The sequence below is a fragment of the Lepidothrix coronata genome, unplaced genomic scaffold (assembly GCF_001604755.1).
Source record: "Lepidothrix coronata isolate B3197 unplaced genomic scaffold, Lepidothrix_coronata-1.0 Scaffold269, whole genome shotgun sequence".
Lineage (NCBI taxonomy): Eukaryota > Metazoa > Chordata > Aves > Passeriformes > Pipridae > Lepidothrix > Lepidothrix coronata.
In genome coordinates this window covers 782108-802070 of record NW_016690449.1, presented here as the reverse complement: position 1 = coordinate 802070, position 19963 = coordinate 782108, and the positions used below count along the sequence as shown (strand labels likewise).

General features: G+C 41.7%; 1 protein-coding gene and 1 long non-coding RNA gene across 3 annotated transcripts in view; one reads left to right on the top strand and one right to left on the bottom strand.

The window, feature by feature from the left end:
* The first annotated feature begins 112 nt into the window (after positions 1–112).
* SEC24A (SEC24 homolog A, COPII coat complex component) overlaps positions 113–19963 on the top strand; it is a 23444-nt gene continuing 3593 nt past the window's right edge. For both annotated transcript variants that reach the window (XR_001878265.1, XM_017836062.1), the window contains exons 1-21: positions 113–200; positions 4956–5480; positions 6859–7017; positions 8584–8661; positions 8978–9144; positions 9699–9871; positions 10861–10963; positions 11724–11850; positions 12185–12294; positions 12695–12807; positions 13458–13576; positions 14208–14263; positions 14580–14786; positions 15066–15186; positions 15749–15907; positions 16416–16589; positions 16943–17053; positions 17450–17625; positions 18340–18477; positions 19146–19250; positions 19363–19455. Coding sequence is in view for 1 of the 2 variants with exons in the window: in XM_017836062.1 (XP_017691551.1) it covers positions 152–200; positions 4956–5480; positions 6859–7017; positions 8584–8661; positions 8978–9144; positions 9699–9871; positions 10861–10963; positions 11724–11850; positions 12185–12294; positions 12695–12807; positions 13458–13576; positions 14208–14263; positions 14580–14786; positions 15066–15186; positions 15749–15907; positions 16416–16589; positions 16943–17053; positions 17450–17625; positions 18340–18477; positions 19146–19250; positions 19363–19455 (3063 nt within the window). In the remaining variant the exon portion in view is untranslated. The remainder of the gene's footprint in view (positions 201–4955; positions 5481–6858; positions 7018–8583; positions 8662–8977; positions 9145–9698; positions 9872–10860; positions 10964–11723; positions 11851–12184; positions 12295–12694; positions 12808–13457; positions 13577–14207; positions 14264–14579; positions 14787–15065; positions 15187–15748; positions 15908–16415; positions 16590–16942; positions 17054–17449; positions 17626–18339; positions 18478–19145; positions 19251–19362; positions 19456–19963) is intronic.
* LOC108507798 overlaps positions 17503–19963 on the bottom strand; it is a 7165-nt gene continuing 4704 nt past the window's right edge. The window contains exons 2-3 of the long non-coding RNA XR_001878266.1: positions 19592–19682; positions 17503–17678 (exon numbers count right to left, since the gene is read on the bottom strand). This is a non-coding gene — a long non-coding RNA (uncharacterized LOC108507798). The remainder of the gene's footprint in view (positions 17679–19591; positions 19683–19963) is intronic.

Here is a 19963-nt window from a genome sequence, read left to right as displayed (position 1 = left end):
GGCCCCGCCCCCGGTCTGGCCCCGCCCCCGCGGAGCCGCAGCGTTGCTCCCGGAAGTGCCACGTGTCGGCAGTGCGGCTGCGCGCGCGGCGGTTCCGGTGCGTGGTGCCCCCGCCCGGGCCCGCGGGCGGTGCGGGAGCGGCGGCCGAGCCATGGCCCAGCCCGGGGCACCGACCGGCCCACAACGGTCCTACACCAACGGTGAGCGCGAGGGCAGCCCCGGGGGCGGCTCCGGACTCGTCCCGCTCCCCCCGGGGCAGCGCGGGCGCGGGGCCGGTGCCCGCGGGCAGAGCGCGGGGAGGGGGTTCCGGGGCGGCCCGTTCGCTGCCCCGCTCGCTGGGGGACACCCGGCCGGGCTCGGCGGGGCCCTCAGCGACTCCCGCACACCCGCGGCCCGAGGGGAGCGCGGCGGGATCGAGTAGGGACACGGGGAAGCAGCGGGAGCGGCGCCGGCTCCGTGTGTGAGCCGGGAGCGGGCCCGGACCGCGGTGTCGCTGAGACAAACACAGAGCGGCTCATCGGGCACGGGAACCCTTCGTTCTCATCTCTGTTCGTGCCCAGCGCCCCCGGTACGCCCGGTGTCGCGCGGGGTCCCCGCGGTGACAGCCCGGGGTTTGACCCTTGGAGCGGCGCTGTACGTGTGGCACCGCGGTTATCGCTGAGCTCAGCCTGCGCCACGGCCGGGCTCCCTTATCTTGTCATTCCCGTAAAGCCGACGTTATCTGCTCCCTTGTGCTGCGAACTGGGAAGGTGCTAGTGACTTTCTTTCTCGGGAAATATACCTTTATAAAATTAAGATACTCAAGGTGAAACCGAACAGCTTATAGCCAGTGTTTTAAGCTAGAAATAAAGACATACAAGGCCAGCCTTCTGTCTGTATCTGTTTTCGTTGTATGTGTGCAAATCTGTGCTGCTGTGTCTCCTGATTTCACACACACACCCCACATCCTCTGCACTTGCTTCTTTAATTATACACTTGTGTGTCTCAGTAGCTCTGCTGCAGCATAAGCAACTCAGTTATAATGAGATCTTTTGATTTTTCTTCCCCCCCCTCCTTCCCAGCACGTTTATTGCTTTTCCTCAAAATCATCGGCAAAATGACATTTCACAAATAACTGTGGAGTTGCCTCTGGGGTCAAGGCAGTGGGAAGTGTGGGAGAGCAGTGTGGGGAGAGAGGCTCTGTTCTGAGAGCTGATGGTCTGAGCAGAGCCTGCACAAAGGGAGCCTTAGCTAATGGAGTGACTGAGTGGGATGATTTACAGGCTGGCAGTGCTTTATGTTTGCTGATTTCCCTGGTGTCAGATTAAGCACATAATGAAAGTTCTGGAGAGGCAGTCGGAGGAAGAGGAATTTCAGGCTACTCAGCTGTCAGGTGCATGAAAAACAAAGAACTGAAATGCAGAGCTATGCAAATGCTAGGTAAAAGAGTCAGACAGTTGTTAGAATGTGTTAGAGGTAAGGTTTGGGTTGCTGGTCTTTCAAATAAATCAGGTTGCTCAAGCATGGACGGCTCTTAGCACTGTTTAAGATACATGTTGAGAAGGTGCTGTGGTCCTTGACAGCTTTATAAAACAGCGTTGAGAGTGCTGTAGTGGGGCTGGTCTGTGAGGAAAGAAGACTGTCAGCTGAATGATGGATCGTTACATGGCTGTCAGCCCTTCCTCTCAGCTTGTTGCTTGCTGAGCTGTTTGCAGGTAACTCCCTGCCTGTCCACCAAGGCAGTGAATTATCAGAGCAGCACCATGTGCTGACCAGGAAATTGTTTAGCAGGAGCATCGGGTTGCTTGGCAACAACCTTCCTCTCCTTCATTCCTGTTTGGCTTTTAATAGGGCCAGGATTCTGCTCTCATTTAACTGCAGGTTTCTAGCTTGCTTTCCAGTTGATAGATCTGAAGTGCAAACAAGAAGGAGGAACAATTCTTTTAGAACTGCTTTGCTCTTCTTATGTGGTATCTTAACATGGCATTTAATGAGGTGCTTTAGGAGGGTTTGGAAACCAGTGGGTTGGAGTCACTGGTGGTGACTGATCCCGTGGCATCTGTTGGGATGTAACTTTTCAGAGTGTTTATCCTTGCATCTCCCTGGAGGTTGGAAAGCTTGTGGCTGGTGAAAGTGATGTGCTAAAGAACTGGCTTGGAGTAGGGGGCAGTGTAATTGTGTGTGGTAGAAAATATGACTTGGATCCTGGCCTTCTTCATTAGTACTTTGACCATTTTATAAAACCACCAGGCAACATTCGTATATGTTCTGGTGCTATTCCTGAGCTCTTAGAAACGTTAAATGACCTTCTGTTGCTCTAGAGGTGTCTTGTGCTGTTCAGTACGTGGCCTTTCTTCTGTTACTAACTCATTTCTCTGGTCTCTTGAGTGTCTAGTGCAGGTGAAGTAGCTCTTCAGCCTACACAGAATTCCTTGTTTGTTCTTGGCTTCACAAAAACCAGCAGCACTTGGGGAAAGCTGGGGGGCCCAGATGCTCTTTGATGGGCCTCAGTAAAGAGGTCAGGTCAAGATGGGAGCCTGGCAGCAACAAACCAGCGAGTCCTGAGCAGTTTTTGTGTGCTGTGAAACCCTTTGTAGAGCAGTTTTGCCTCTCAGTGCTATTTCTTTAGCTTTGTTGGCAGCTTTATGCAGGCTTGTCTTGGAAACATGAACTACACGAGAGTATCAAGACATTTTGTCATCCTTCTGATTTTAAAAATTGAAATTTGAAACATTGTGCTGTGGTGAATTATATTTTTTTAGTAGTAGTAGTGGTAAGGTGCCATAGAAAATATCAAGTTGGTCGGCTTTGGGTATCACCTCACTTCTGTTTTATCCTCAAGCAGGAAAACAGTGCATAAGAGAGCAATCCAAGTACTCTTGATTCCTGTCTGGGCTACAGAGTTGTGCCTGAAGGTGAATAATCAAGTTAGGAAATTAATTAGTATTTGTTCTGTATTTTTCATACAGCTTATGGTAATGCTGTTGCATCAGTGTGTGTGTGAATGCAGACAGAAGGTTTGGCATCACATAAGAATTCTCCATCATTTTTAAAGTTAGCGAGTTTCATTGACAATGGGGTTTGTAAATTGATTGTTGCAAACCCATCTGATACACTGCAGGGTAATTTTTGGAGGTGAGTCATAACAGCATTTTCATCTTTGTGAGCCACCACTGATTGTAGAGAATTACTGATTGCAAAGATTCATGAGCAGCATTGTAAGGACAGTAGGTTATAACTGGATTTCCTAACTGAATCATAAATTGCATGTTGAAATTAATGGGTGGGGAATGGACGGTGTGTACTTTTGATGCACAAATAACAGAGGAGTGAGGATGAGATCATTGGCACTGTAGTAGTTAGTGTGGATCTGTGCAATATTCCCTGAATTACCACCTGTCTGTGACCCAGAGCCTAAGGCTTCCTAGGGATTGAGGAGCTGAATGACCAGTGCAGTGTTTGTCCTAACTGAGAATTTCAATGTATTCTGCATTTAGCTTAATTTATTGTTAGAATAGCCTGAGTTCAAAGTTGTTTTAACATGGAAATGTGAACTTGCTCACTTTTCAGAACTTAACTAGAATGTTTCAGTAGGAAACCAGCTGTCTTTGGTTTAATGTTAAATGAAATTCTGTGACTTCGTTCTGGTGGCAGCTGTTTCCAGTACTCATATGATAGCTATCTATATATCTATATATCTATATTCACTGTCCAAGCTAATATCTCTGACATGTTTTTTTAAAATTTAAGTGTTGAATCCTGCAGGCATTTCTGGTCTGGAGAATTAAGTGCTTTTGTTTATCTAGGTTCAAAAAAATTGTTCAAATATTAACTAAATCTGGAAAACAGTACAGGGTTGCAAAGAAAAGAATCTTAACTCTGAGCCATAAAGAGGTTCTTTTCTGCTCTCACATGTATAACTGTGTGTGTGGAATGTCTCCAGTATTCAAGCTGTGTGTTTAGAGGACAAGGAGAGCCACAATGTGACTGGCTAAACAGAAAAATACAACATTGAGAAGAGTTTTGGTAATTTTGAGTGGCTGGCTGGGTATGCAGTATCTAGTGCATTGTGCTCAGAAGGATTTCAGAGAATTTATAGCCTCTCTTCAGGATGTCTGTTTTGTGGCAATGGTATGGACAACCTGTAGTAGTACCTTTCTTGATGGAGCTCTTATTGCAGTGGAAATCTCGTGGGATTCTGTATCTCTGTGTTCCCTGGTAAAGCAGAAATCGGATGATGCCCTTGCTGGTGTTGGTTACTATTTGGAGAGTTATTAACCCTTTTTTCAATTTTTTTTCTTCAAATGAGTAAAACTCAGCAGAGCTATACCAACCCACAAAAGCATAAAGAGCATCATTAACCCATCAAGTTTTATTTTCCTGACTGGTGAATTATTTTATGATAAACTTACCCTTCATTCCATGTTGGTGACAGTAGGCCGCTCACATGCGTATGAATAGTTCTCTGACTAAAATTAACTGCAGAAACTTTCATAGATTAACTCTGTCACTTGAGAAGTAGCGTGGTGACCTATGCTGGAGCTGGCTGGTGGTGTCTTTGTGGTAAGCTGAAGTTTAAGTAGATGTCAGTCGTCATGTGAAATGGAGTTATTACGCAATGGATCTTCCGCTTTCGGTCTGCTCATGTGCTGCTGCCAGCTGTGTGAGAGTGCTCCTCTGTGGTCAGCTTGCTTTTGGGTGTTTCTGAAGATTCAGATGGTATCCTGGGTGAATTTCAGTCCAGGAGCATGAAATGCCTAGTGGTTGCAAGGCTACTGTAGAACAAAACAAAGATCTAAGTGTTGATAGCAAAATACTGCCAAATTCACGTCCCCTGTAGCAATACTTCTGTCACACCTGACTGTTTAAAGGAAAAATGGCCTGGAGACTCATAAAATCCCAAGGAAAACATCTCTTATTTTCAGAAGTGATGCACCACACTGACTTCCTAAAGAGTGTAGTTTTCTTTCTTGCAGGCCCTGTTCAGAACCAGCTGATGCACTCACCCGATGGCCAGGGATACAACCCTGCGGTTCCAGGACCGTACCCCCATCAGGCGCCAGCGAAGGTTCCTCCACATCAGTCTCCTGGACAGTATAACTATAGTGGCTCTCAGAATGTTTCTCAGTTAAACAATTATCAAGGACCTGGCCAGACTCTGAACAGACCCCCAGTGCCAGCTTTCTCCGGGTCACCAGTACCACAGACAGGTCCTGCTCCGCAAGTGCTGCCGCCGCCCGCGTTACAGAACTCAGCTGCTCTATCTTCTGCTGGAAGCTTTCCCCCTGGAGCCAGCCCACCGGTGCTTTCAAACTGGCAGTACAGCCAGCCTCCTGTGAGTCAGCCACTTGGGGCTCAAACAAGCCATTTGGCTCATGGGACAGGGACAGGGCCAGCTCAGCCACCGTCGTCATTGTCAGGAAGTACAAATCCCCCAGGGAGTTACCAATATGCTGCTTCTCCGGGAGGTCCCCAGCTTCAGAACAGCTACATGAAGCCAGGTAACCATCCCCTCTGGATGCCTTAGCAATGTCCATTTCTCAGTGTCCTTTTGAAATAAAGAGGATAGAATTGACTCTGCAGTGGCACTTAGCTTGTGGAACAAGACTCAAAGCAGATATGCCCACTGGAAATACTGGGGTGCTTTCTTTTGGGTAGAAATGGAAGTTCTGTGCACAGGTTGGGTGTTTCAGTTGGCTGAAGCAGGTAACTCCTGAATGGTGTCTCATTGTTTTGGGACACTGTTTCTGTGACCTTCACCATTCCTTGGGGTGGCTCTTGGAGCATTAACATGTTTCAATCCAGGACTTCTCAGTTAAAAAGTATAGTTCTGTTTAGTGAGCTTGGTCTCCTTTTAGCATGGTTAGCTTTTCTGTAATCACTTGATTCAGGTTGTTTTCTGAGCAGCCTAAGTCAGGTTGATGCAAAAAATTGGAGCGCAGCCTGGAAAGAAAACTGAAAAGTATTCTGTGCTGTCGAAATGAAAAGTTCAATGTAAAACTTCCTCCCTCCAAACTTGCAATTTTCACATTTGATGATAATTGTCAGTCTTTAGAAAGTACTCTAAAAGTATGAGACTTGTTCCTGCTGGTATATGCAGTGGTAAAAGCTTTTCTAACACTAAATAGCTCTATTATGCAACTTGTGATTGTTGTGGAAACACGGTTAATACTCAAGTTTCTCTTTGCCAAACTGCTGTCTGTTGTTACGGAGGTTTTTCTGACTGAGCATGCGAACAGGAATTAAGTACAGAAATATTTTCCATGTAAAAGCTAATAATTTTTCTTGTGAAGTGCTTTTAGCCTCATTAGAGACTTTTCTCGATGCTAATTTTTTTGTTATATGCCTGACTAATTTTGTTATGCTGTTCAAAATGTCCCAAGCTCACAAAATTTATGAAACTATTTCTGGCACTGAATTGGAATAGCCAGTTAGTACTCTGGAGTTAGTTAGGTGGGAGATTTTGGAAAGTGGCATATGAAATAAGAGCAAGTGTTTGGAATAATATCCATTCAGTGGTGAATCCTCCTGAGCGATTTCCCTGGTATTTTTTGGTAGAACAATGATCACTTGTAATTCAGCTCATTTGGTGATCACTCCAGACTCAGTTATGAAGTGTCAGTGCTTTCTGTACCTCTTGAAATTCTTGCCAACAATAGCAACAAAAAGCTGACAGATCAACAGCTACAGGAACCCAGCCTGACAGAAACAACCTGAAGTTGTGAGACCCTCTACACACATTAGGGTTTATGTATCTCATGCTGTTTATCCTCTGAATAAGAGGAATATTTAGAGTTCAGCCTGTGTGTTTTCCTAACAAAACTTAGGTGACTTTTTTCAGCTGGGTTAAACTCTTCCTAAAGGTTGCTTTTTTTACAGGATCTGCACCTCCACCAGTGACTCAGCCTTTAACTCCACTCCACCCTCCAAGGCCACCTTTAGGACCCCCACCAGTTGGAGGTCCACCAAGGCCGCCAACAGCAGTAGCAGGACCCCCTAATGCACAGTCTCTGCTAAATTCAGCTGCAAATAGAGAAGGTAAGAAATCATCTGCTCTTTATGTTGAATTCCAGCATGGCAATTTGCTGTAATAGGCAACCTTTGAAGTCAAGCACATTGTTCTATTAGAGACTTGAATTGTAAAATTGGTACTAATACAGCTAATAATTTAATGTGAAAGGAGCAGGTAAGGACCTGGAAGGAAGTAAAATACTTCTTGTAGACAGATGTTAATAAAATTTTAAGAACTAACTAATTTTCAAGTGCTGTTTAACATGGCCATGTCTCCCATGGTTGGTATTGTGTTTTTTCTTTGTTGTGTTCTAAAATGATAGTGAAATTCTGATTTCTCTGCACTCCTGACTGCTGTGGGGACAAAGTCTATGCATAATTTGCCATATTGTTTTTTCTGCAGGGAGAGCTAAAATGTGGACCCTGCAATCTCTTGGTAGCTGTATCTTATTATTCCCCTCTGTGTAAAACCACTGAAAGACACATCTTGGATTTGTTCATTTTCTGAAGGAAGTTACTGCAGGCTGTTAAGTGTCAGCTGTTCAAGACAGATACCTGACTTTCTGTGTCTCCTGTGGGCCTTGCACAAACATGCCATTGTTTAGGAACTCCTCAGGGCTCTGTATCAGACAGACTGCAGCTGGATGGTATTTAGTGCCCATTCTAGATAGGGCCACGTGCTAGTCAGCAGCTTTATTTTTACATATATAGTTTGTTCTGTCAGAGCCGTTGGTTCCTTGCATGTTCAGATTGACACTTTCTTGTGTGTGGTAGCTGTGTGAGTACAAGAATAGTAGATTCAGATTTAGCTTAATTTAGAATGTATTAAATGCATTAGAAACAGCTTTTGCTTAGAAAATATTTTCTTCATAATTAAGAAACATTTTCGTAGCCCTGGAGAAATAAAAATGTTTAGTCTAGGAAGCAGGTTGACTGCTGCATTCTTGCAAGATTCAGTGTATGATGTGAGTTCTTTTTATTGGGTCATCTTTGAAGATTTTAATGATAATAAAAATAATTTGAGAACCTACTTCTCCTTAGCAATAGATAATTGTGTTTGTATATTTAGACATAGTTAGCTTACCAAAAGCTGTCCTTTGGGAGCACTCTCTCAGTTTCAAGGTTTTCTTATCTCAGATGGAATTTCTGTCTTGACTGATATGTGACCATATCAGAACTGTTGCTGTTTGGTGACCAATACTGGACCAAGTGTGTAAGTGAAGGGAATTTGGTGTTTCTGTGAATTATCAGTGGAAAAAGTTTGTCAGGGAACTCAGTACCTAAGCTGTCCCCTGACCCTTTACTGCGTGGAAAGTTATGGCAAACACCTGATGGAAAGGAATCGCAGAAGGTGGTTGAACCTTGAAAAAAGATTGTGAGGTTTTATATATGTCCTTTGTTGAGGTCACAAAGGAAGGGTGAGAAAGAGGCCAAAGTGTTTATTTAATTCAGTTTTGTCCTGGGACAAAACCGAAGTAGATCCAAATTATGCTCACCTAAATATTCATCCAGCAAGTAGGATTGTTTTGCAGTTAACTCATTAAAACATCTTCATAACTTGTGAATTTTTTTTCTGATCCTTTTCCTTCAAAGGTGATGCTGCATCTGCTGCCAGTGATGGGTCTGTGGTGCAAAACAGCTACGATGCAATAGAAGGTGGTGGCCTCATGGGTAAGGCTTGGGGAGTAAAAAACAGTTGCTATTATCATGTAACTTTTAAGAGTCTGGGAAAGATAGAAGTTTAAGCATTTATGTACAAACGTATGTACTTGGTTCAATGCCTGTGTTGAAGCTAAACATGAAATTTGAAGCATTGACAGTTAGCATGTCTTTGCCTGTAACACACAAAGCAGGTGAGAGCACTTTGCAAAATCGACAGTAGTTGTAATATTTACACTTAGAAACTAAAGCAGCTCTCCAGCTGTACTGATGCCCTGAGTAAGATACAGTTCCTCAGAAATTAAGTCTTTGTCTGCTCTGCTTTCAGCAACTCCACATCATTCTCCTGCTGCCCCGAATCTTAAGATGAATAGAAGTGTTGGGTATTCTTACCCTGCCTTACCCCCAGGCTACCAACATCCTTCTCCTCCTGGAGCACCAGGAATGCACGGAGCTGCTTTGCAATATCCAGATGGATCAAAACATTTCCACCAGGTAAAGACTGTCTGGTTTTTATCTCAGTACTACCTGTGGGGCGTGTGTGGGTAAAGAAAAGGGATGAGTGGTGTGTGTTGTACATCTCTAAGGTGCTGCTTCTGTGGTTCCCTGTTTAAGCACCATTTGTTCTAAGAGGATGGATGTAGCCTGAATTAATGCTTTTGCCAGTGCCTTTCTGAAGTGCCAGCTCTATCTGAAGTGTTCTATCCTCACATCTGTTCAGGATGTTTCTTTCAGCTGCTTTTGGCATGTTTCTCTTCCCTTGTGTTCTTATTGTCAGCTGAAGTATTTGGGGTTTTTTTGCTGAACTTTGAAACCGAACTGAGCAACATTTCAAGAGCTTTGTAACAAATGTAACAAATTTTTACCTCTGCTGTGTTACATGCCTAAGTCCAAGTTTGTGTAACAAGTAGTATTCTACATATATCAATACAATGGCAGTTAATACATGAACAAAACAAACTGAAAGGGAAATATGTTTACTTTTGAAATGAACTGTGGGTTTCAGCCAAATAATTGGTGTTAATTTCTGAATTTTTATTTGACTCTAGCCTGCCCTGGGCACTAATCACTTAACTGCATCAATGGGTGGCCTGAGTCTACAGCAAGAAGGGTTAAGACCTGTGAATCTTCTTCAAGAAAGGAATATTCTTCCTCCGACCCTCCTGAAGGCTCCTGTCCCAAACTTGCACGAAGACATCCAGAAGCTCAACTGTAATCCTGAGTAAGATTGTCTGTTTGCTATAATTCATCAAAATAAATAGAAGTATAAATTTCTGCTTATAAACATAACTTTACAAACTATTTCCTTAACACTGTGAGTAGGAAACATTGAAGTTGGGCTTCACTGTGTTAAGATAAAAGGCGGTAAGTGGGTTTAACTTTGAAGTTGGGAAAATTATTTGTGTAGAAAGTATGAGGGAAAATATGTTGCTTGCAAGGCAGCTATAGATAGGTGGAGTACAAAAACTTAATAGCTGGTAGTATGATTGAGAAAAGATATAAAATAGGAATTAAGTCATTCAAGTGAGGTACACCAAAAAGATTGTGAATGCAGAAATATAGGTGAGCTCTGTATTGAAAGTAACCTTTTAAAACAACAGAATAAATGAAATATCAGACAAAAGGCTGGCAGTTGGTTATTCAAGTCATCTCTCTGAGGAGACCAACCAAACTGTGTGTAGCCAGGTAGTCCTGCTTTGCAAATCTTTTTATGACAGAGGAAACAACAGTGCCTTTGGGACGCTGTTCATGCAAACAAGCTGGACTGGATTTGCAAACCTGCCATGCACATCTGCTCTTTGCAGAAACACCTGAGTGCTGAACCCTCAGAAAATGACTGTGGGGTTGTTTTTAGTTACTAAGTTTTAAAACAACTTTTTAAACTTTGCTGGTTCTGATTTATTCCAAAATAACACTTCATATATAAAGATTTGGTGCAACTTTGAACGTTGTTAGGCTTACCTTTGACTTGAGTGACTAAAATAACACTCAACTCAGTGTAAAGAGCATTTGTATAAAATAACATAAGAACTCAAAAGATGGTTTATGGGTCAAGCTCAGAGAAACAAAATGATGTGACAGAGATGGAGAAGATCCTTTATCTGGAAATGGAAATTCACCATCACCAGCTCTAGAAAAATATACTGTACTACTGAAATCATAATTTATTTTCTGAAAGCCTCTGAAAATAACCCTTTGTCCTCCATGTAGGTTGTTCCGCTGTACCTTGACTAACATTCCTCAAACTCAGGCCTTATTGAATAAAGCCAAACTTCCTTTGGGGCTCCTGCTTCATCCTTTCAAAGACTTATCGGTATGACAAATATTCAAAACTTTTAACTGCTGAAATATCAACTGTGCCTTTACCAGAGTCCAGAGTTGGACAGTGAATTATAAAACAAGGGCAGGTATCTTGGCCCAGAAAAATTACCATAGTAACTGACATTTCCCTGTTCCATCCAGATCACTGTAATTTTTCTAAATTATTTCTCCCTACCACTTCTTAATGAAAAAACCCAACTCTCAAACCGTAAAAAAACAAAAGTATAGAGACAGCACAGCCCTGGAACTGTGACAGAAGACAACACATCTAAATTCCAGTTTATCTTGTCACATATCAGTTGTAGTTATTGATTTCCTATACCAAACCTAGTACTAATTCTAAACTCAGTTAAGACTTGACAAAGTTGAAGGGGTTTGGATGTCCTTGGATAGACAGAAGACTGTGACTTCAACAGTACCTCTTTTAAACACTGTTGGGTTTTTTTACAATTTAATTAATTGGCTTTTCTGCCCCTGATTTTTGATCTATAGTGGGTGTAGGACTTGGTCTTAAACCATCATAAAATTCAAGACTTTAGAGGCTTGGAAAGGAAACCTACCCAATCAAATATGTTAGAGCTCAGTTCCTACCTGTTACGCTAAGGAATTGTAGGGATGCTGTGAGGATGCAGAAGTGCTCCTTCCTTCCACAAGAGTGCTTTGAGCAGCTAGCCAGGAAGCAGAGTGTTGTTGCTGTAGATGAATAGCTGCAGTGTGGTGATGCTTTAAAACAGGAAGCTTCTCTCTTCCAGCAATTGCCAGTGGTCACTTCCAGTATTATCGTGAGATGCCGTTCCTGCCGGACCTACATTAACCCTTTTGTCAGCTTTCTAGACCAAAGGAGGTGGAAATGCAATTTGTGCTATAGAGTGAATGATGGTAGGTTTTAAATGTGCTTATTGCTTTAAAGGGTTAAAGTTCACCTTTCCCACCTTGGCCTTTGAGACTGTTACTTGTTGGCCAAGTCAGTGCTGGGGTTGTTGTGAGTCCTGCTGGGCTGTGAGTGTGTTTCCCAATGGCAGTGGTGTCACTAGAGAAGCACAGTTAGCCCAAGTGGTCCCCCAGAGTATCCTTTCAGGTGACAAAATAGCTGCCCTGCCTAGTGTAGTTCTCCAAGAAGTGTTGCCCAACAGCTACAAAAGATATATGTGTTTTAAAATGCAGCACAGCCAGTACCAGTGTGAAATACTAACATATAAACTTACCTGCATAGTTCCCGAAGAATTCCTGTATAATCCTGTGACAAGAGTTTATGGAGAACCTCATAAAAGACCTGAAGTCCAGAATGCTACTATTGAGTTTATGGCTCCATCTGAATACATGGTAAGGCTTTATTTATTTTTAGTTACTTTTACTTAGTCTCTCCCTTTGCTTTGTTTTCAGAGGGAAGTCAGAAAAAACTTTGTTACAGAAGATGCTTTCCAGCTCAGTAGAACAGTTTTTGCTTCAAGTAGTATATTAGAGAACTCTTGGGGAGAACTTCAGATAGTTCACTTCTAAACATTTATGATGTCAGAGTTGTTCTGTATTTAAATATGTAGGTATTTGTAGGTCTTCTGGAAGAAAACTGGAATTCTGGTATTACCAAATGAGAGGCAGATGCATTCAGAAGTTTTAGCTGTCATCTGTGTGCTGTTTTCAGAGTTTAAACTTGCAGTGGAATGAACAAACCTAACGTAGTGAGTGTTATTTGAAAATTAAAGGTAATCTTTTCTTTGCTCAGCTGCGTCCACCTCAGCCACCCGTGTACCTCTTTGTGTTTGATGTCTCTCACAATGCAATTGAGACAGGATACTTGAATACAGTCTGCCAGACCTTGTTAGACAATCTTGACTTGTAAGTACTTTTTTTCTTAAAATCTCCTATTTTCATTCCTCTTAAGAAACTTGTAATAGACACACCCATGCCAGTCCTTCCTGTCTAGAAGAGATATATCCTGGTGTTGGCCAGTGGTGTGTTAAAATGGACCATAAAGCTGCAGTCTTTTTTCCCATCACAGCTGCACCAGTATAAAAGATAATTCTGAGGCATGTTTTTCAGTCTGACTCTCCTATCTGCTTCACCAATCCCCAAAAGAATATAAACATCATGTTTATGAGATCTTTTGAACTGTATTTTTTAAAAGCTGAAATTTAGATAAGCATTTGCTGAAAGAAGTCATACAGCTAATAAACTTTTCATGAAATACATGCTCTTTGAACATATATAAATGCTGCTTGGTATTTTGCAGTTTATTTCTCCCTTTTCTATTTCTGATTGCCCTCTTAAGGTTCCTGCATGTCTGCTAGGTGACTCTGCTATGAGCTACTTTTTTGTTGTTTGGGTTTTTTTTTTAATCTCCACAATGACTTAGTCAAGCTTTTGCAGTGGAGCTGTGAAGCTACTTTGTAATAACCATGGAGAGATGCAGTGGATGTTTAAAAATAAAAAAAAAGCCTGCAGAAATGAAATTTCATCTTGTTGAACACCATATGTCTCATTTTCAGGCTTCCTGGGAACACTAGAACAAAAATAGGCTTCATAACATTTGACAGCACAATCCATTTCTACAGCCTTCAGGAAGGTCTCTCTCAGCCTCAGATGCTTATAGTTTCAGATATTGAAGGTATGGAGAAATAAATTCTGTGATTAGTATCTACTAATGACTGCCTGTTATGACAGCCTTTAAAAATATGTATATCTTGTGAGAGTTTGTAGGTCAGATCATTAATCTCTCTGGTAATGCCTTTAGGAGTAGCACATGTGTGTGTTCCTTTATGAAGTCATCTCCCTGATGTCTCCCTGAGCAGTGCTGGGGCTGCTCTTGACTTAAAACGTGCAGCCAGCCTTCCTAACTCCTGGTTTAATTTGGACAATTATCTGGATTCCTCTCGAGGTCCCAAATACTGATGCTGGGTACATTTCTATAGATTTCCTGGTGACTGGTGCTTAGTGCTAGTCCTGCTGCCTTTCAAGTCACCTTTCAGCATGTTGTGGGGCAGGGTGGAATGAACACTGGAATTATTTGCTCTGTGGTTTTACTTAATAGTCTTGATTATCCTTCAGCCCAGTTGATTGCTACTCTAACACAGCATTCTAGCCACAGGAATGCTTATGAGGAAAAAAAAAAAGAAATCCACATAATTATGTTTACATGGGTTTATACACTGACACCCTGTGCTTTTTTCAATGGTTGGCAAATACAGTCAGGGAAGTGTTCTTTAAAGATAACTGAAATACTTTTTTTTCCCTTCCAGATGTATTTATACCAATGCCAGAAAACTTATTAGTAAATTTAAATGAAAATAAAGAGGTAAGAGCTAAGAACTATCTTAAGTAACTAGTGACATAGTTTGGGATATGTTTGGTAATTCTTGGATTACTTAACGCTCTTGAACACCTACTGTTCAAATGCCAGGTTTGAGACAGAAAAGAGAGGTTTTATCTGTGTGACTCTGTAAACTTTGGCCAACTTCAAACAAGGCAGTACTTCAATTTTCTAGGACTTTTTCTTTACTACCTTAATATTAGAAATGCTAATACACAATTATGTAGTTCAGCAGTCAGCTCTAGAAAGAAGAAAACTCTGAAGACTCCGAGACTTAATATTTGTGTTTCCTCACTTGTAGCTAATTCAAGATCTGTTGAAGACCTTGCCACAGATGTTTACCAAGTCTCTGGAAACTCAGAGTGCTCTGGGCCCTGCATTACAGGCTGCCTTTAAACTGATGTCCCCCACTGGAGGTAGAATCACTGTCTTCCAGACGCAGCTTCCCACTGTGGGAATGGGAGCACTGAAGCCACGAGAAGAGCCAAACCAAAGAGCAACTGCAAAGGTTAGGAAAGCAGAAAAGGTTGAGGGAACTGGCAGCCCTGTTCTGTGCATGTGGGTGGTTCTGGGATTGCCTGTTCCAGGTTAATTTTGTGGTTTTCTTGGTAGAAAGAACAAAAAAGCCAACTAGGCAATATAAACACAGATTAATTATCTGATTTTTTTTTTTTTTAAGATATTGCTGTAATCAGTGATGGAGAATCAGTTATTTGTGCCCCCGAAAACAGGCAATAAATCTGTTTGAATTTCCTTTGTATTTTGTAATTCTGCCCTGTATTAACAGGACATACACCTGACACCATCGACTGATTTTTACAAGAAGTTAGCCTTGGACTGCTCAGGGCAACAGGTTGCAGTGGATTTATTTCTTCTTAGTGGGCAGTATTCTGACTTGGCTTCTCTAGGTAAGTCATATAAAGCTGTTGAGGGGTGTGTAACTCTTGTACTTTTGGCAAATGTATAGAATCTACGTTAAAGTTTAGTGTATGAACCTGATTTGAACTAATCTAATGTGTCAAGATGCAAATTCATCCTTGCTGAGCAGTGACAGTGAATAGAATGATGTTTAGTTAGAAGTTACTTTCATATCCTCCCTTAGTGAGTCAGGATTTTTGTGATACTGCTATAAGTGGCTGAAATACTTTCCTCCTTTTTATGCCTTTTAACCATCAGTGTAATTGTCTTTAGAGTAAGTTTTATTATAATTATTTTCTTCTCCATTTAACTAAACTATCAAGTGACCAAGTACCTGCAATTTCAGGTCAGTGGAAAATTATTTCCCACCTGAAACTGCACACATACTTAAAGATATAGTTGTGTTATATCTGTGTCTCTGTATGCAGGTCTATAACTGTGTATCAGAGTGATTTGCAGTTTAATAATTAAAGGGAATATTGCATTCAGCTGGTATATTTAAAGGCTGCAGCAACTGTCTGCACTCTCCAATGTGTGCTGGTTTTGTTTCAGGTTGTATATCCAGGTATTCTGCAGGTAGTGTCTATTACTACCAGTCTTACCATCATAAACACAACCCTGTCCAGGTGGAGAAGTTGCAAAAGGAGCTGAAACGATATCTAACTAGAAAAATTGGGTTTGAGGCTGTCATGAGGATAAGATGCACAAAAGGTTTGAATTCACTTTCTTAGATTTTTGGGGCAGAGAGGAAGTGGGTGTTTGCTGGTTTTTGGGAATGTTTTGATTGGTATTTTAGCTGATTTGTAAGCTTAAATGCTTAAAAGGTAGAGATTAGAAAAGTAAAATTCAATACCAGAGATCAGACAATTTGTTAAAGACTGTATTTGCAGTATATTTTCTGGCATCTAAGTTCCATTTTACAATGGTTAAAACTGGATATTGCGTTGGACTGCTATTTCAGCAAGGTACCTTTTAAAACCTAGAGACTTTCTACTGTTGTGCACTGATTTGCCTTGCTAATTCCTGCTTTCTCTTAGGCTGTGTGGGTTCTTTGGATTACTTGTGTGTTTGGGATATTTGCCTTTTCTGCAGATACTGTATTTCATTGAGAGGGAACATTCTGACACAGAGCCATCTACACTGGTGGCACGTGTGTAAACAGTGTCTGTATTTCACAGCTATGAAACCCAAACTGATCTAATACTTGCTTATCTTGCAGGGCTTTCCATCCATACTTTCCATGGGAACTTCTTTGTAAGATCCACAGACTTGTTGTCGTTACCCAACGTGAACCCAGACGCGGGGTACGCCGTGCAAATGTCCGTGGAAGAGAGTCTGACTGATATGCAAGTTGTTTCTTTCCAGTCAGCTCTCCTGTACACGTCCAGCAAGGGTAAGAGGTACAGGTGGTGTCACCTGCAGTGTTCACATGAGTCTTTGTGTCCATCTGTCAGCTGCAGTTCAGCTGCAGTAACTTACTTAAACTGCCTTATTTAATATCAGGATCACAGCTTGGGTATGTCATTGATGTCGTTGCTTCTTTCAGACCGAGAAGTTTCTTGGGAAACATAGTTTTGGTCTGAAAATAAGTAGGCTTAACCCAGAAACTGAGAACTAATCATTTTAAGGGCTACTGGAAATGGCCTGATTCACCATCTGTATGATAAACTAGGTTGAGCAAACAGTGGCATTTTAGTATTTCATAAAACAAGTATGTTGGGAGACAACGGTTTTCTTTTCCTGCAGGTGAAAGACGAATTCGTGTGCACACCATGTGCTTACCTGTGGTGACAACACTGAGTGATGTGTACCTGGGGGCAGACGTGCAGGCCATCACCGGGCTCTTGGCCAACATGGGTAAGTGTGCTCAGAGCCTGTGTGGGTATGCATGGATCCCATCCTTAAAGCTCTGAGCAATAATCCTCTAGGAGAAGGAAAAAAAAAGAAAAATCTTTTAGAAGAAAATATTCCCGCTTTCTAAGAGTACTTTCTAAGTAGAAAGCCTAAGAGTATTGTTTTTAATGCTTAGCTTAAGTATCAGTAGAGCTGTGTGTAGTCACCTGGACTTAGGCTTAGTCTGGTGCATCATCACAGGCCCCTGGCTTTTTTTCTGAATCATTTCCTCTGGAATGCAGTAAAAGCTTGTTGGGATGCATCAAAGTATACAATAAAGTGAGAAGAGTTAACGTACGTGACTGTATTCCTGCCAAGGGAGGAAAAGGCTCTTACTTGAGCTCTGTGCTCTGTTTTTAGCTGTGGACAGATCAGTGTCTGCCACGCTGAGCGATGCTCGGGACGCCCTGGTGAACGCAGTGATCGATTCCTTGTCTGCTTACCGGTCATCGGTGCTGAGCATCCAACAGCCCGGGCTCACTGCCCCCCACTCCCTGCGCCTCTTCCCACTGTACATCCTGGCACTCTTGAAACAGGTAGGAGGGTGATTGTTTGGCAGGTCAGCTCCAAGTAGAAGGACAGTTCTTTGCTGGAGAATGATTCAGTTCAGAAGTGTATGTAAAACCAAGTATAAATGTATTATTTAATTGAATTTCTGTGAACTCATACTAGAAGTAATTTTAAATGTCGGACAAACTGGCTTTCTCTTTTAGAGAGAACTTTTGGATTCATACCTCTTGATTAGGAATTAACCAGCATGTTCACACCGAGCTTGTTCATTTAAAAGACTTTATAAGTATGTGACCCAATCAAGTGGGAGGAGTGAGCCCTTGTTTAATTTATAGCTGTTGTTTTGTCCCAACAAACCAGGACTATCTCTTTCTTGTAAATCCAGACCTAAGATTCTGAACATTGGAGCCAATCGTTACCTGCTCCAATGTTAATTAAGTTCCATCAAGTACCATTTTTAAGGTGTATGTTAGAGAGACACATTGCAGGATGATTTCATCTCAGGTGTAGTGGATTGATGGTGCTGGGTCATGGTTAATTCTAGAATCCAGAAATGAGAATTGTATGATTTGTATGTGAAACATTGAAGAGAATATAAAATAGCAGCAGTAAAATACCATAAGAAAATACTTGCTGCACATCTCTACGACTTAAGCTGGAAATAAGCAATAGATGGTGTGTGAATTTCAGCTTCTCTGGCTTTGCTTTAATGGTTAAACTAAATGCCTGACTGTTTGCAGAAAGCATTTCAAACTGGGACGAACACACGTCTGGATGAACGGATCTTCACCATGTGTCAAGTGAAAAACCAGCCCCTTGTTTACCTCATGCTCATGACACATCCCAGTCTGTACAGAGTCGATACTCTCACAGATGAGGTGAGTCTTTGCTTTGCTACATGATCTGTCTGTTTGATGGCAAAGACTTGTATGATGTGAAAATAAATTTGTGTTAAGAAGCTCCCAAGTTTCCCACATTAAAGCTGCGTAGCTAAAATGTAATGTTTCATATTCTCCCACTTGTTGCATTTATGCATTTGTTGTTTGGGACTGGATTGATGAATTCTGGAGAGAAGCTGTGCTATGGCTATGGATGGATGAGGAAGGTTTTTCCCTAACTTTTTTAACTTTTTGCCTTATGTTATTATCTTGCACTATAAATCACATGCATATAAAGACATCATAACATGCTTTAACCTTTTGTCGCTCTGCAGCTTCCTTTATTTTAAAATGTCAAGCACTTCTGTGAACAGTGAATGTTTATGTAAAACCCTGAATAATTTTAGAAATCACATCTTTCGTAGATAGCAAATCTGACATTCCAGTTCTAGAACTAATTAACCAAGATGTTGATTAAATACCCCTCTCTAAATAAAACATTGGGATTTATTAGTAAATTATGCACTTGAAGTATGACTTAAGTTAAACTGAGAAAAGGGCCCAGCTTCAGTATTCAGTGTAATACATCCTACTGTTATTTAACCTTCTGTTCTGTTTTGTTGCATCAAGATGTGAACTGCTGGTTTTCTTCTTGCTGCTTCTTTTAGGGGGCTCTTAACATAAATGACAGAACTATACCTCAGCCACCCCTTCTCCAGCTGTCAGTGGAGAAGCTGAGCAGGGATGGTGCTTACCTTATGGATGCTGGCTCTGTAAGTTGAGTAGAGATGGAGATTTTAAAAAGTATCCAAATTTACTTCATGAGAACACTGCTGGGGTGTGTTTTGTGCTGGACTAATGTTGTTATTGATGGGTATCTTTCAGGTGATGTTTCTGTGGGTCGGGAAGAACTGTGGCCAGGGTTTTATCAGCCAAGTCCTCGGAGTTCCAAATTATGGCTCAATACCACAGAATATGGTACGTGCTTGCTTTGCTGAACACCAGCCTTACAGTGCTGCCAGAATGTTTTCATGAGAGCTAAAATACCACTACTCAAATATTAGCCTTCTAGTTGTATAAATCCAGATTCAAGGAAAGAAATAATTGCTGTTACCTCTTGGGGTTTCTCCAGGCTGAAACTTTAGAGAATATATTCCCATGAAAACGCAGTAAGAAGAGGCTGACAGTGATTGAGTTTCTCAGACCTGTGGGAGCAGATCAAGAACACTTGCAAATAGTGAGCACAGTGGGTTAGTGGGGTATCCTTATCTGCAGTAAAACAGGCATCAATCACAGCTCACTCATCATCATTCTGATAGCTAATTGCTGATAGCAGTTTAGTGCTCTTCACTGTTTGAAGCCCTTGCAAAGAAGACAGAACTGAAACTATGCATCACAAAACCTATCTGTCTGGGTTTTCTTTATGCCCAATTAGTTCATTCTACTGTTTTTCTGAAAAATATCCTGTTTGTTTTAATGAAACCCT